The 13927-nt window shown below is 47.6% G+C and overlaps 2 protein-coding genes across 16 annotated transcripts in view; one reads left to right on the top strand and one right to left on the bottom strand.

Annotated features, from left to right (window-relative positions):
• Positions 1 to 13927, bottom strand: part of LOC146833112 (complement C3-like) — a 1368049-nt gene that overhangs the window by 159227 nt on the left and 1194895 nt on the right. The window contains exon 35 of the mRNA XM_085600736.1: positions 2307 to 2393. Coding sequence (XP_085456862.1) covers positions 2307 to 2393 — 87 coding nt within the window. The remainder of the gene's footprint in view (positions 1 to 2306; positions 2394 to 13927) is intronic.
• The window catches only part of LOC146833113 (uncharacterized), a 787180-nt gene that overhangs the window by 277930 nt on the left and 495323 nt on the right, over positions 1 to 13927 (top strand). The gene's annotated exons all lie outside the window — the stretch shown is intronic.

Raw genomic sequence — 13927 nt, 5'->3', positions numbered from 1 at the left:
TGGTGGTGAATAGGACGATCGACAGGTAGATGGGTGGGAGGAGTGCTCCTAGGCTCTGAATAGGACAGTGCTCTGACCCCTCAGTGCTGGCTCCGCCCCCTGTGGAGCGTCTGAGAACTCTGCCCAGCACTCTGAAAGAAGAAGCCTGCATCGCGTAAACAAAGTGCTCAGAAACCGGACTGAACTAGGCAAGGGCCCCCCTGGCCTGGGAGAACAAAAGATTTGCTGTATAAATGTAGGAGCCCTGCTCCTGAGAAACTAGATCCGCTTTTGACCAAGAAGAATCTCTGCCTGAGGAGGAGGCACCGGGAAAGCTGTAGGAGGAAGACTGTCCCTATCCTGGGGGATTGGCCTGCAGTGGTGACCTTGCTGCCAAAGGGGAGAAGAGAAACTGTTGCTGAAGACTTTTACTTTACTTTTACTTTCAAGACTTGTGCTTTTCCAAAACGATCTCCAAGGGCTTGGAACTGAGCTTGCCCCCTGAACTGAGCCCCAGGACCATTGGGCTCTACCTGATCTTCACTCGCCTGCTGCTGGACTGTGGTGTCCTTTCCCTCGCCGGAGCTGTGACCCTCGTGCCCCAGTCCCTCCTTGAGCCGTGACCAGGACTGCTTAGCCGCCCCCGCCTTGGGAAGAGCCTCGCTCGATCTGAGCCGCTCCCCCTACGCTGTGCTGGGCTGCCCCTGTCACCTCGCTCGTCGGAGGCTCGCTGCGCACCTTCACCCTCCCGCCGGAATCGGCGTATGTGAGCATCTCCAAGCCTCGGACGGCCCGGACGTATCTGCGTGCCCGGCTGCCCCGCTTTGTTCACCCGCCACCTGCAACACCCCGCTCTTGTCGTGAGCCTGAAGATCAGACCCCCATCGTGAAGTGTGGGAGCCTCGGACGCCGCCTCGCCCTTCTGTCGAAGGGCCGCTGAAATCCCGCACCCGCCTTTGCGTCAAGAAACAAGGTACTGTACTCACGAACTCGACCACGAGCTCGCATCGGTTCCAGGGTCCGCAACGTTCTTATTTCCCTGTCATCTGCTGTGTGCTTCCTGGGCGCTGCCTCCGCACGAAGTGCGCGGAGGCCTACAGTTACCTTGTGCCCGCCTAAAGAACTTTCCGTAAAACAAAGAGAACTTTACCGTATTTCCAAGAATTGTGGCCCCATCAGTTCAACGTTACTGGGCCTTGTATTTGAATCTGCTGAATCTACATAAAAGCTTATTTTTATATACTTCCTGATTGGTGTCCGTTTGTGGTGCATGCAAGGGGTTTACTGTATGTGTAATTGCATTTGCTTAACCGTGTACGCCTGAGACTTAGCCTAGACTGCTCGCGCCACGCACCTAGAGGGTGAGCAGGGGTTATTCTGGGGAGTCATCCTTCGCCCTGACGAGAAGTAAGGGGTCCCTGCTTGTTGTGGGTTCACACCTGCGTCAACCAGAGCCCCCTCATTTCTAACACTTCCTCTTTCTATGTTTGCTGCATTCTGCAGCACACATAGATAGAGGTGCCCCTTCCTGCACAAAACCAATCCTGCATGCAATGGAGGCACCCTTGTACCATGATGCCTGCATAGGCGCGAGGCTGTCAAAAGGGTGCCAGTGCAGAGGAAGAGGCATGAATGCACCCTGATGACTTAAATATGGCGCATTCCTGTCCTTTCCCTGTCACGCAGTGCAGCTCAGCAAGGTGACTTGCTGCCCTGCACAGCTTGACACGTTCAGAAATCTACCCCTTATTATTTTACAATTTAAGTACTAGGTAACTTCTTACTCTGAGGTCATTGCCCTAACCCTAGAAGTCATTCAAAGAGACCAAAGGGACTCAAGGCACTAGAAATCTGAGAGTGGAAGGAAGACCATAACATAGCAGATTAGGGAGCTCAATCATTTCCATTAAATTACCAAAAGTTGAATATTATGCCAGTTTGAGTAATTAAGAGTCATTTGGGGCAAAAATCCTACTGCAGGAGCACAAGAATAACGAGCTAAGAGAAAGCGAGCAGCGGCTGGCTACTGGTGTCCGTGTCCTGTGGCCTTTTGTGTTATTTTCTTACCGCAAAATGTATCATCTGTCCCATTTTGGACAAAAGGGTTCATTTTGCACTGAGAAAATAACGCTAAATGCTGGATTACTATTTTCATGTAATTACGCATAATTATGAGTAATTTGTAGTAATTATGATCCAGAGAATTACACCAGGTACACCAACACCAATCCTGATTAAAATGAAAAGAAAACACACAAAAAGAACATGCAGCAGTCTTCTAGCTCCATAGACTATAAAAACAGGGCGTAGGCACGCGCTACACTTACCTTTGGTAAATAAAGGATGACTGATCCGTTGTTTGTAGTTGTTTGGGTTTCATACTGGGAAATGTAATTTTCAACGTTGTTTGTGAGCTGTAAACACAAAGGGGTTCTTTAATGAGACACTCTGAAGTCACTATGGGGACTTGTGCAATTTTCCAGGCAGCTATCCACAAACTTATATATACTCACAAATGAGAGAATACGACCCAAACCATAGCCGCACTTCCCCATTCCATTTGCCCACATGCAGTTATAACTAATTTAGACATTTATGTCCACCCACAACCGGCTACTGATTGCTAGAGTCACTTAAGGATCTCATCTTCGAAGCTCTCCGACATTTATTCGTCTGTAGGATATCCATCCAAATGGAGGATATCCGTGGCAAGTCAGGCATATATATCCTTGGAGATTAGAAAAACCAACAACCATCCATTCACAAACACCATGGCGCATTCCTATACTATTTACTGCAAGCAGATGTCAACCATTTGCTCAGATGTAAACCCACACCACTATGCATGTGTAGTACAAGACGTTCACAACTACAAGTCACAATCCTTGAATAAACCTATTCACACTACCCACCTCACCGACCAGATGCACTCAGGCCCAGATTCCCCACTAACATTCAATTTACCTGACTAATCTGATATCACTTACTGGCAACACAATTGACTCCTCAAGATGTATCTAAGTCAACTGAGCATAATAATAATAAATGAGCTTTATTCGGTGAGTTGGTTTCAAACCATAAAAGCAAGTACAATATTGCATTTCATCAATTATACAATAAAAGTCATATGAATTAAAAAATACGAGATTTAAAATGCTCTCATAAAGGCACAACGTTTAGAATGTATGCAAAATAACGATCTTTTGGGAAGGGGAGAATCAAAAAGTCATTTGTGTTTGCATATTGTAATATAATAGGATGTACATGCATAGCCTCAAGCGCAAAAAATGATCAGATAGTGTCGCTATGCAGAAAAAAGCGGAAGAAAAAGATAACCCCCAACTGCATTATTAGGATGCTTTGGGGGATATACCCAAAACAACATTTGGTATCTTATAATTACAATACTCCGTCTAATAAGTAATCCATAAAATGGATTTGGTTAAAAATTTTCACCAAAAAAAAAAAAAAAAAAAAAAACAGATTTGTTATTAATACAATTTGGAAATATGTTCTACCATTTGACCTCACATAACCGACTATACGTCCTCAAGATTTTTCCTGTGCTAAAAAATACATTTGAGAAAAGTACTAACACATTTGCAAACAAATTCAGAGTCCAGGAATTGCAACCGTGACATGGCTGGCCGACACCTTCTGAAACTACACAGGAACTAACCAAAGTTTGCGGTGTGAAATATAGTATTTGCAGAACAAAATAGTATGCATTGTAGATTGCTCTGCTATTTCATCGCATGGGCACACCGGCAAATGTTTCTCCCAAGTGTTTTTAGAAGGGAAGGCTACTATCCTATGGAAGATGTTTAGCCTGAATCTGGTCAATAAGAACCGCTCAAACTGCGACTGGACATACGTTAAGTATGGTTCGATATCCAGAGTTGTCATCACTAGCATAGAGTGGCGAACCGATGGTTTCCAGACCTCTGCGCACATACGTAATTCTTCGACGTGGGACAGTGCCCTTATTTTTAGTTCTTTCTTGGGTATTTCAGAAATAAGTTCTGGTGTCAGGTAATATTTACCCAATCCTAGGTCAAATAAAAAATGTTTTATATACATCAGCCAGTCGATCTTCCCCACGTGGTCCAATGACATACAATCTGACAGTGGGTATTTTTAGTCGAAGTCCAAATGCGGTACCACAGTAAAAGTGGTTCAATTTTTGCAAGGTCCTCAATATGGGGAATCCCCAATTCAGTATGGGATGCGAAGGTGGAGACTTGTTTTGGAACCGCCAAGAGAAATCTCAGGAAGTTGTTTTCTGCCACCTGGAGGGAATTAGTATTTTTATGTCCCCAGAGGCCTGCTCCGTAGAGTGCTGTCGAGAGACACTTCGCTTTGTAAATACGGAGAGGCTCTACAGGTGGTCTCTTACCCAATTTTTGTGAAAATTTTATTAGGGCAGCATTTGCCCTCAGAAGGTGGTGTTTACGAGCCTCAATGGCTGGTTTCCAATTTAGCTTCGCGTCCATCATTACGCCAAGATATGGGTATTGATCCGTTGGTTCTAGCCTTTCCTTATCTAGATAGATATTCTTCCCCCTTTTTCTACCCTGCCCTGCCACCATAACAAACGTTTTTTTTATGTTTATTCGAAGGTCTAATTTGCCCATGAAACTTGCGTACCGTTCAGTTGCTTTTTGTAATTCTCGTGGTGTACGTGCAAGTATCACGGCATCATCCGCGTATAAGAGCGCTGGTATCAAGCGTTCTCCAACTCAAGGGAGGTCCTGGGCCCCCAGTAGCATCTCCGTCTCAAGACCATTTGTATATAATGAAAAGAGAAAGGGGGCCAGGACACAACCCTGCCTGACACCACACTCTACTGCAAATGAATTCGAGAGTTCTCCCCGGACCCCAAACCGTACCCTGGCAGAGGCATTCATATATAATTCATGAAGGAAAGTTACTAGGACCAGGTCTACACCCATTTTGCTGAGAATTGTCCATAATTTTGAGTGAGAGACGCAGTCAAAAGCCGCGGACAGATCAACATAAACCATGTATAATCTGCCCTGCTTTGCAGAAACATATTTCCCCATAATTAGGGACAAATTTAGGGCCTGCTCAATTGTCCCAAAGCCCTCCCTGAAGCCAAACTGGATATCAGAGAGGACCTTGTCATCGTCCACCCACTCCTGGAGTCGCTGGAGAACCACTCTGCCCAGTACCTTCCCCAGAGAGTCCAGGAGCGAGATTGGACGATAGCAAGAAGCATCCTCCCTATCTCCCTTCTTGAAAATAGGGACCATGGTTGATTGTGTCCAGGATTTAATTAGGCCGCACTTCATTACTGCGTCGAATACCCTTTTTAGAATGGGAGCCCACAATTCTAGATTAGATTTGAAAAAGTCCACTGGCACACCATCCGGGCCAGGGGCTTTCCCACTTTTACTTGATTTGACTGCGTTGATGATTTCAATTAGTGTGAGATCTATTGAGATTGGGAAAGATTTGGGCTGGGTGCTCCTAACATTACCTTCTATAGGTTCGATTTCTGGAGGTTTGGCAAAGATTTTTGAGAAGTGGTTTACCCACGCCGGGCCATCAATTGCCACATCAACCGATGGGTGATTACTATTATCTTGCAGGAATGGAGTCTTAACCAGTTTCCAAAAGGCGTCGCTATTTCTGGTCAGGGAACTCTCATGGAGTTGATCCCATAATGCCTGTTTCAGTTCTTGTTTCCTGCCCTTACATACTGAAGTGTAAGTTCTTCTTAGCCTCCTAATCTCGTCCTGATCTCTAGGAACTTTTGACAGGGCTCGCTTTAATTTTTTATGTGCCATAGAGCAATTGTGGTCAAACCACCCTCTTTTACCCCCCCCATTTCCTTTACATTTTTTGGTTAGCAACTCCTTTACCTTGTCTAAAATTTCCCTGAAATTATCCAAAACCTCCTGCTCCCCCGTGTTGGTATCTAAGCATTTTACTATAGCCTCGTATGTCGCACGGACCACCCTTTTTGTTAGATCTGCGGGGTCTATCTTACCCCACCCTAGGGTATAGCCGTTTATTTTTTTAAGATATATTTTGTGTTGGGCTAGGATGGAATTTATAAGCAAGGGCGGGAGCTGACCTTGATCCAGGAATAAAACTATGGCCAGGGCAGCATGGTCACTTAGGGTATTTATAAGAATACTAAAATTTCCAACCTTATTTCCTAATGTGGCTGTGACCAATATGTAGTCAATTGTCGACTCACAGCCCCTTCCCAGATAGGTTGGTTCCAGCTGGCCATTAGAAGATTTTGGCGTATTTAATATTACGAGGCCTAATTCAGACATGGTTTCATTTAAGAAGTTTCCCACGTTTGAGTGACTGAAATGGGTTATTTGACCATCTGTTTCATCCACGACCCCGCAGAGGTTAGTGTTACTTCTACTACATGGGTGATGGTTGAAATCACACCCCCATATGATACTTGGGGGGTCCTGAGTTTTTTTCTGTTTAGACCAAGTTACGAGTTTCTTACGGAGAGCCCCTAATATATTTAATCTATCAGTTTCTATCAGATTATCGTATAAATTTACAACAAGAAAGATTTTTTTTTCCTCAAATGTTAGTTTTAGTACCTGGTAGTTTGGTTCTAGTGCAAGGGGTGTAATCTCTAGGCCCAATATAGTATTCGCTATGTAAGTCACCAACCCACCTTTGGGTCTGCCATGCGAGATGGCTTTTGTTGGAGTAAAAAAGGTTTTATACCCTATTAAATGTAGCTCGGTTGTTGCCCATGTCTCCTGTAAACAAATCACGTGGTGTTCTTGTACATAGTTTAGAATGCTCCCATTTGTGATTTTTCTATTAAGCCCTGCAATGTTCCAGAATAAAAATTGTATTCTTAAACTTTTCTGGGTTACATCAGTTCTTTCAATCGGGTCTACTCCCTCTTGAGAGGTGTTTTTTGTGGTCAGTTGGCCTTCCACTCTTGGTAAACTAAATGTACCATTTAGTGTGTTTTCTAACAGGTAGAGTTCGTCTTCAATGGGTAACCTGTGTACTGAGTCGTCTATAAGTTCCTGCAAAAGGAGAGTATCTTCTACGTTTACAGATGGTAGGTCACCCAATACATCTTGCTCTCTGTCTTCTAATGCTTTACCGATGACATCTCCTTCCGCAGTTACAGAGTCCTGCACTATGCAAGGCTCTGAAGGAGACAGCCTTTGCGGGACTCTCCACTGCCATCTAAGCCAATCAACTTCATCTAGTCCAAAGAGCATTGAATAACGATTATAGGTGGGCACGTTACACCCATAATGTGGGGGAAAGTTATTGTTGTTACTATGGAACTCCCGATATAACTGAGGATAAGGGCGATAGTTATCCACATTTTGGCGTAGGAATCGGGGACCCACTTCCTTCCAGTCCGGATAAAGGTTTTTTACTGGGATAGATTTTGAATATGAGGTTGGGTCTCTTGGAAAAAAATAACTAACGTAATGGGTGGAGATAGTGTCCCCTCCTCTTGTTCCGTACCAGTCTCCGATACACCTTACTGCTCTGTGATCTTTAAAGTTTATAATTATCACATCCCCAGTTCTATCTTTGGGTCTTGAACCCACCCAAATTGCTCGTCTCACGGACAAAATTTCTCCACTGACATGGGCAGGTGTACTGCTTGATTTTCCCGGCCTTCTGGTGTTGTAGAGCGATCAATATGACTTCAGTCTCTTTCCATCCGAGTCTAAGGACTAGAGTAGTGAATAGGGCCTATTTATTAGACACTTTGACACGATCCCGTGCTCCTACCCATAGATCAGGGCCTACATACATAGCCTAGGGGATAGATTCGTTAGCATTAAGGATAATCTGCCCTATAGTGAGGGTATTTCATGGAGTCGTGCTGAATTCAGGCCTGGTAGGCCTCAGACAGGAGAGACTCCATCTTTCTTTCTGCTCCGGCAGCTTGGGACATTTCTAGGCGAAGGGTGATATTTTAGTTATGAGGTGTTATTCGCTCGGAGAGAACCGGTTCAGGCCGGCCCTTATCGAAGGAGTGTATTTTTTTCCGCTGCCGAAGACACTACATCAGGCCGGCCGGCTGGGAACGTGTCCTTGGCACGGGGAGGTACAGGAATTTGGTGGGCGGCAGGTTTCGAGCTGGAAATTTCCATGAGAGAATGCACCTCTATATTAGTGAAAGTCTGAGTTAGATATGGGCACTTGCTTCTAGACCATAGGCGGCATCTGGCCGTTAGCAGAAAAGCTACTACTTATTCCAGGGAAGACAGATGACGAACTTGAATTTAAGGAGGAGGAGAGAGTAGCCGATGAGGAAGAGGTTCCAGTGACTCGGAGAGGGAGAAGGGAGTAGATCCGCGACTGCGGAGGTGTGACTTCCAGGCGAAGCCGAGGCACAGACGGGAAGGGAACCTAGATGACCATTGAGCACAGGCTACATACGACTAAGGTGATGTCGACCCCTTTCTATTGAAGTGTGTAATCTAACCTTCTACTTTCCTTGCAGGTTGTATATATAATGTATTCTGTGAATGTGCATGTGGCATTTAAATAAAGTATTTAGCTTGTCGTGAGTTAGCATGTGTTGTGTATCCTTGTATAGGAGGATAGCCTATTCTTCTAGTCAGATATAGCTTGACATGAACAGATGTTAATCCTGATCAGGTAAGTGATAACTGAATGAGGGAGAGAGAAGCCCCTCGAACTAAAGAACAGGTTGTGCTCAACTAATAGTCTTTGTGTGATCTGAATATATAGTAATCCCGATTCCCCTGTCGTGTACTACGGTAATAATAGGATGAGCTCGTGCTAAGGCTGCCGTCTGGGTAGGAGATTCTGGGTCTGCCTGAGACCGCGAGACTGTGTGTTGCTGCCGTCTGGGTAGGAGATTCTGGGTCTGCCTGAGACCGCGAGACTGTGTGTTGCTGCCGTCTGGGTAGGAGATTCTGGGTCTGCCTGAGACCGCGAGACTGTGTGTTGCTGCCGTCTGGGTAGGAGATTCTGGGTCTGCCTGAGACCGCGAGACTGTGTGTTGCTGCCGTCTGGTAGGAGATTCTGGGTCTGCCTGAGACCGCGAGACTGTGTGTTGCTGCCGTCTGGGTAGGAGATTCTGGGTCTGCCTGAGACCGCGAGACTGTGTGTTGCTGCCGTCTGGGTAGGAGATTCTGGGTCTGCCTGAGACCGCGAGACTGTGTGTTGCTGCCGTCTGGGTAGAAGATTCTGGGTCTGCCTGAGACCGCGAGACTGTGTGTTGCTGCCGTCTGGGTAGGAGATTCTGGGTCTGCCTGAGACCGCGAGACTGTGTGTTGCTGCCGTCTGGGTAGGAGATTCTGGGTCTACCTGAGACCGCGAGACTGTGTGTGGCTGCCGTCTGGGTAGGAGTTCTGGGTCTGCCTGAGACCGCGAGGCTGTGAGGTCTTGATATATACATATAATAGGAATTCCCTGTCCTTAGGTGGTACATATATATGTGGTTATTTAGGTGTAAAAAGGCCCTAGGGAGGGGGTAACGTTCTGGGTTGGGTTAGAAGGGCTCTGTTGAGCGGGTTCCACCCGATCTGAGAACCCAAGCAGAACAGCAGGTAATGGTCTATTCAGTTCGAGCCAATGGATGGTTTTATTTTTTAAGGAATGATAATCCTCTCTGACCCCCTTTACAAGCTCTGGTACCCCAGCCATAATAATCGTATAAGGGGCCGATTGTGGCGGTAAATCTACTATTCTTTTTATTTCTCTAGGTGACTGTGTAGATGGTAACTTCCCCTTTTCGTTCCCAACTACTTCATTTACTGGTTGAGAGATTTTATCTGCTGGAAGGTTTTTAGTGGGTCCATTCTTATCCCCTTCCCTTTTATTGCTGGGCTGGACGGTCTCCCTGTTTCCCTGACTATTATCTAGTGAAGAAGATTTCTCCTTACTAGTTGTCGGTTTATTTGTTTTGAACAGAGCTTTTTTCCCCTGTGTGCTAACTGCTGTTACAGACGCGGTGCCTGTCGAGGGTTGTGATATTGACAGAATAGGAGATATTATGTGGTTACTACCAATGTTTTTGGCATAAGCACTTTGCAGTTCTATCATGGCGGCAGTATTCCCTTCTATTTGACTGCCCAAGCTATCTAAATGTGCACTTATCATTTGTGTTCTCTCTAACAAGGGGAGTAGGAGGGATTTTATTAACACCTCTAATCTGTTGATGAAATCTGTTTCTAGATGTAAGGTATTTGAAGATCCTGAGAGATGAGAAATAGTGGGCGAATCGTTTATCTCCGAGGAGAGAGAGGGACCTACCGACTTGGAAGATCTTGTAGTGTGGGGAACAGAGGGGTTAATTTTTTGTATTTTCGTTTGGCTTCTCACAGATGGTGATCCCCTTCTTTTCCTTTTTTTTTTCTTTTCGCTATGATGCTGAACTATGGTCAATGGGGAGATTGAGAATAATTTGGGGGAATTTGATAATCCAGATGTATTTGAACAAGGTGAGGAGGGATTTGTAATAAGCACAGCGTTTGTGTTAGCGCTGGATGTTATATCATCATCGTCCTCCGCCCTTACCCCTATTAGGGGAGTGGGGCCCTGCACTAAGTCCAAGTGTGTCCTCCCTGGAGTAACAGCTTGGGCTAGTAACCCCAGGGAGGAGCGTTTCCCAGTTAATAAATCTAGTGAAAGACGCTTCTCTGTGTCAGCTATTTCTTTTTCAAGTACATTTGTTACCCTCTTAAAAAATTGGTCAATTGTCCCAGTAGCAGTTCCATGTGATGTATTGACAGGTATAGTGCGGGATTTTCCCATTTGTGTAGACATGGTGGAGTACTAGTCAGCAGGGATTGTAGTGCGAATATCCAGATATAAAGACGTATAGAGGTAGGTAATTCCTATAAAGTCTTTGACAAGTCCAAAGAATGGTCACACCAAATCCGGAGGGCAGTCCTACCGGATAGTAATGTCAGGGGGGTGGCCCGTCCCGTCCCTCGTCGTCCTTTGACGGCCTTAGACGGCCCGCCCTTTGCCGGGGCTTAGCCCGGCGCTGCCCGCGTGCGTCCCGCGACGCGGAGGGAGCCTCAGTGTTTTCTGCGCCTACGGGCGCGATGATGCTCCTCAGGTGTGGCAGAAGTCGGAGGGCAGTCTGGGAGCTGTAGTCTCCCCCTACGCTGACCGCGTGATGGAAGGTAGCGGCAGCTAGGGGAGACACACAGCGCACACGAAGCAGCGAAACCGGAGAGACGGGCAAAGTCAACGAGCCCCAGCACAGCACAGGCAAAGTCAGCTAGAGATGTGAGCCCCGCTCCACCGAGGAAGCCTCAGTGTTTTCTGCGCCTCCAGGCGCGATGATGCTCCTCAGGTGTGGCAGAAGTCGGAGGGCAGTCTGGGAGCTGTAGTCTCCCCCTACGCTGACCGCATGATGGAAGGTAGAGGCAGCTAGGGGAGACACACAGCGCACACGAAGCAGCGAAACCGGAGAGACGGGCAAAGTCAACGAGCCCCAGCACAGCACAGGCGAAGTCAGCTAGAGATGTCAGCCCCGCTCCACCGAGGGAGCCTCAGTGTTTTCTGCGCCTCCGGGCGCGATGATGCTCCTCAGGTGTGGCAGAAGTCGGAGGGCAGTCTGGGAGCTGTAGTCTCCCCCTACGCTGACCGCGTGATGGAAGGTAGCGGCAGCTAGGGGAGACACACAGCGCACACGAAGCAGCGAAACCGGAGAGACGGGCAAAGTCAACGAGCCCCAGCACAGCACAGGCGAAGTCAGCTAGAGATGTGAGCCCCGCTCCACCGAGGGAGCCTCAGTGTTTTCTGCGCCTCCGGGCGCGATGATGCTCCTCAGGTGTGGCAGAAGTCTGAGGGCAGTCTGGGTGCTGTAGTCTCCCCCTATGCTGACCGCGTGATGGAAGGTAGCGGCAGCTAGGGGAGACACACAGCGCACACGAAGCAGCGAAACCGGAGAGACGGGCAAAGTCAACGAGCCCCAGCACAGCACAGGCGAAGTCAGCTAGAGATGTGAGAGGGTAGGAAGGCAGATGGATGGTGTGCAAACAGGCGAGGGCCGGTGAGAGTGGCCGCGGCAGAGGATGGGCGCCTGGAGAGGTGGCGGTCGTCAGGCGCAAAGGGTAGGCCGGTGCAGGCGGGATGCTCCGCGACCCGCCGAGCCCACCCGGGAGGGCGGCGCCGGAACACCGCGCAGAACGAGCAGGAGGGCCCGGTAAGGAAGGAGCGAGCAGACCGGATTTAAGAGGAGGACTGAAGCTAGTGCAAATGTGGCTGGCAGCAGGACTTCTGGGCAGAAAGGCCGGTAGGATAGAAGGTGGAGGGCCCTTGGGTTGGCAAGACAGCTCCAATGCAGCGGAGGGCAGATCCCAGACCCAGGAAGGCTGGCCCGTTCCGAGTGCCAGCGATGAGTACAGGCTCCCAGGGGGAGAGGGCGGCAGCCAGGCAGCAGGAGGAGACTCCAGTCAGGGCCGGGAGGCAGCGGCCGCTCAGCCCGGGCGGTAGCTGTACAGGCCAAAGCTTGTGAGGATTTGCGGAGGACACAGTCAAAACCCCCGACCGGCACGGCCCACTGAGGAGCCAAGCCCGGTGGAGGACCGCCCAGCAGGGTAAAGGCCATCTGTGCGATAACAGGGATGAGGATCTCAGGCCGTGCCGGGCCGTGCAGGCGGCAGTGGGAGCCCCAGGGATGCTGTGGGGGGGGGGCAGCACTCCAGCAAGCGGCAGCGATGAAGGCCCAGTTACGGTGATTAGCAGTGAGGAGGAGCCAAAAACAAGCATTGTTGCTTCCATCCTGTAACAGTTTTCTACTTTTTATGATAGAGGTTTCGGGCTAATAAAAAGTTAACAAATTGCCACCAGACTCACAGCTGCACTAATTTCGAGGTTTGAATACAATTTTACTTTGACTAATGATTGTATTTTTATTTCAAATCATGGGTATTTCATCTCTCCCCCATTATTGCGTAATTTTCAGAAGTGTTACAGTAGGGCTGAGATCACATGTTGGGTGACTGACGTACAACTGACTTAGACCAGCCCATTCTTCAGAAGTGATCCAGGCAAGTGGCTGAACTTACCATGCCTAGCGATTGTTACCCAGCCCGACAAACCTTTCAGAGGCAGGTTAGAGAGATATCACCCGCATTCAGTACGATACAAATTGCTTCTTTATATATCTCAGAAAAAGGGCTCCTATGCATCCAGAGAGTATTCCAACAAACAGTATATATATGGCGGCTGGGTATATCACTGTGTTAAGCATTTGGTGTCGACATCTGGGTTCTACAATCACTTTGAATCCCACCCCGGCCTGCGCTTTATTCTTTGAAAATACTAAAACTGGGGGCCTCATTTATGAGAAGTGATGCATCGATGCGTGAAAGCAGTGATGCGTCACTTATCAGTGCGCCCTCCTTCCGACATGATGGATGCATCATATTTACTGTATGTCGCATCATGTCGCAAGGAGTTACAGATATGTCAGTATTTCTGACGTATCTGTAGGCACAAAAGTGATGCATTGCTGGAGTGTGTCACAAAAATGAGGGCTTTTGTCAGTCTTACGCCTGCTGTGAGGCAAGCATAAGATATTGAAGCAATGACGTCATAGAAGTGTCGCACTGAAATCTCATAGATTTCATGCACCACTTCTACGAGGCTTTTTGTGGGGGAACTCCCACCCTGCATACATTATACCTAGTGCAGGTATATTGTGGCGCAGGTGTCTACAAAGTGACACATCTGCCTAGATGTGTCACTTTGTAAATAGGTTGCAACATGGCGCATTTTTTACGCCACCGGTGCGTCACAAAAAGTGAAGCACCGGCGGCGTAAAAGTGACGCAAGGCCTCATAAATAAGGCCCTGGCTCTATAAACACTCATTTTGTTTCTTATAGAATTTTAATTTGGCTTCCGGAGTGTAATGTGCAAAACTCGTAAAATTTTCAATTACGAAAATTAAGCAAAATGTCGGAAATTTGTGAA

Source organism: Triturus cristatus, chromosome 4_2, assembly GCF_964204655.1.
Source record: "Triturus cristatus chromosome 4_2, aTriCri1.1, whole genome shotgun sequence".
In the NCBI taxonomy this organism is placed as follows: domain Eukaryota; kingdom Metazoa; phylum Chordata; class Amphibia; order Caudata; family Salamandridae; genus Triturus; species Triturus cristatus.
Note: the sequence above shows the minus strand (reverse complement) of the source record. Positions and strands in the feature narration are given on the sequence as shown.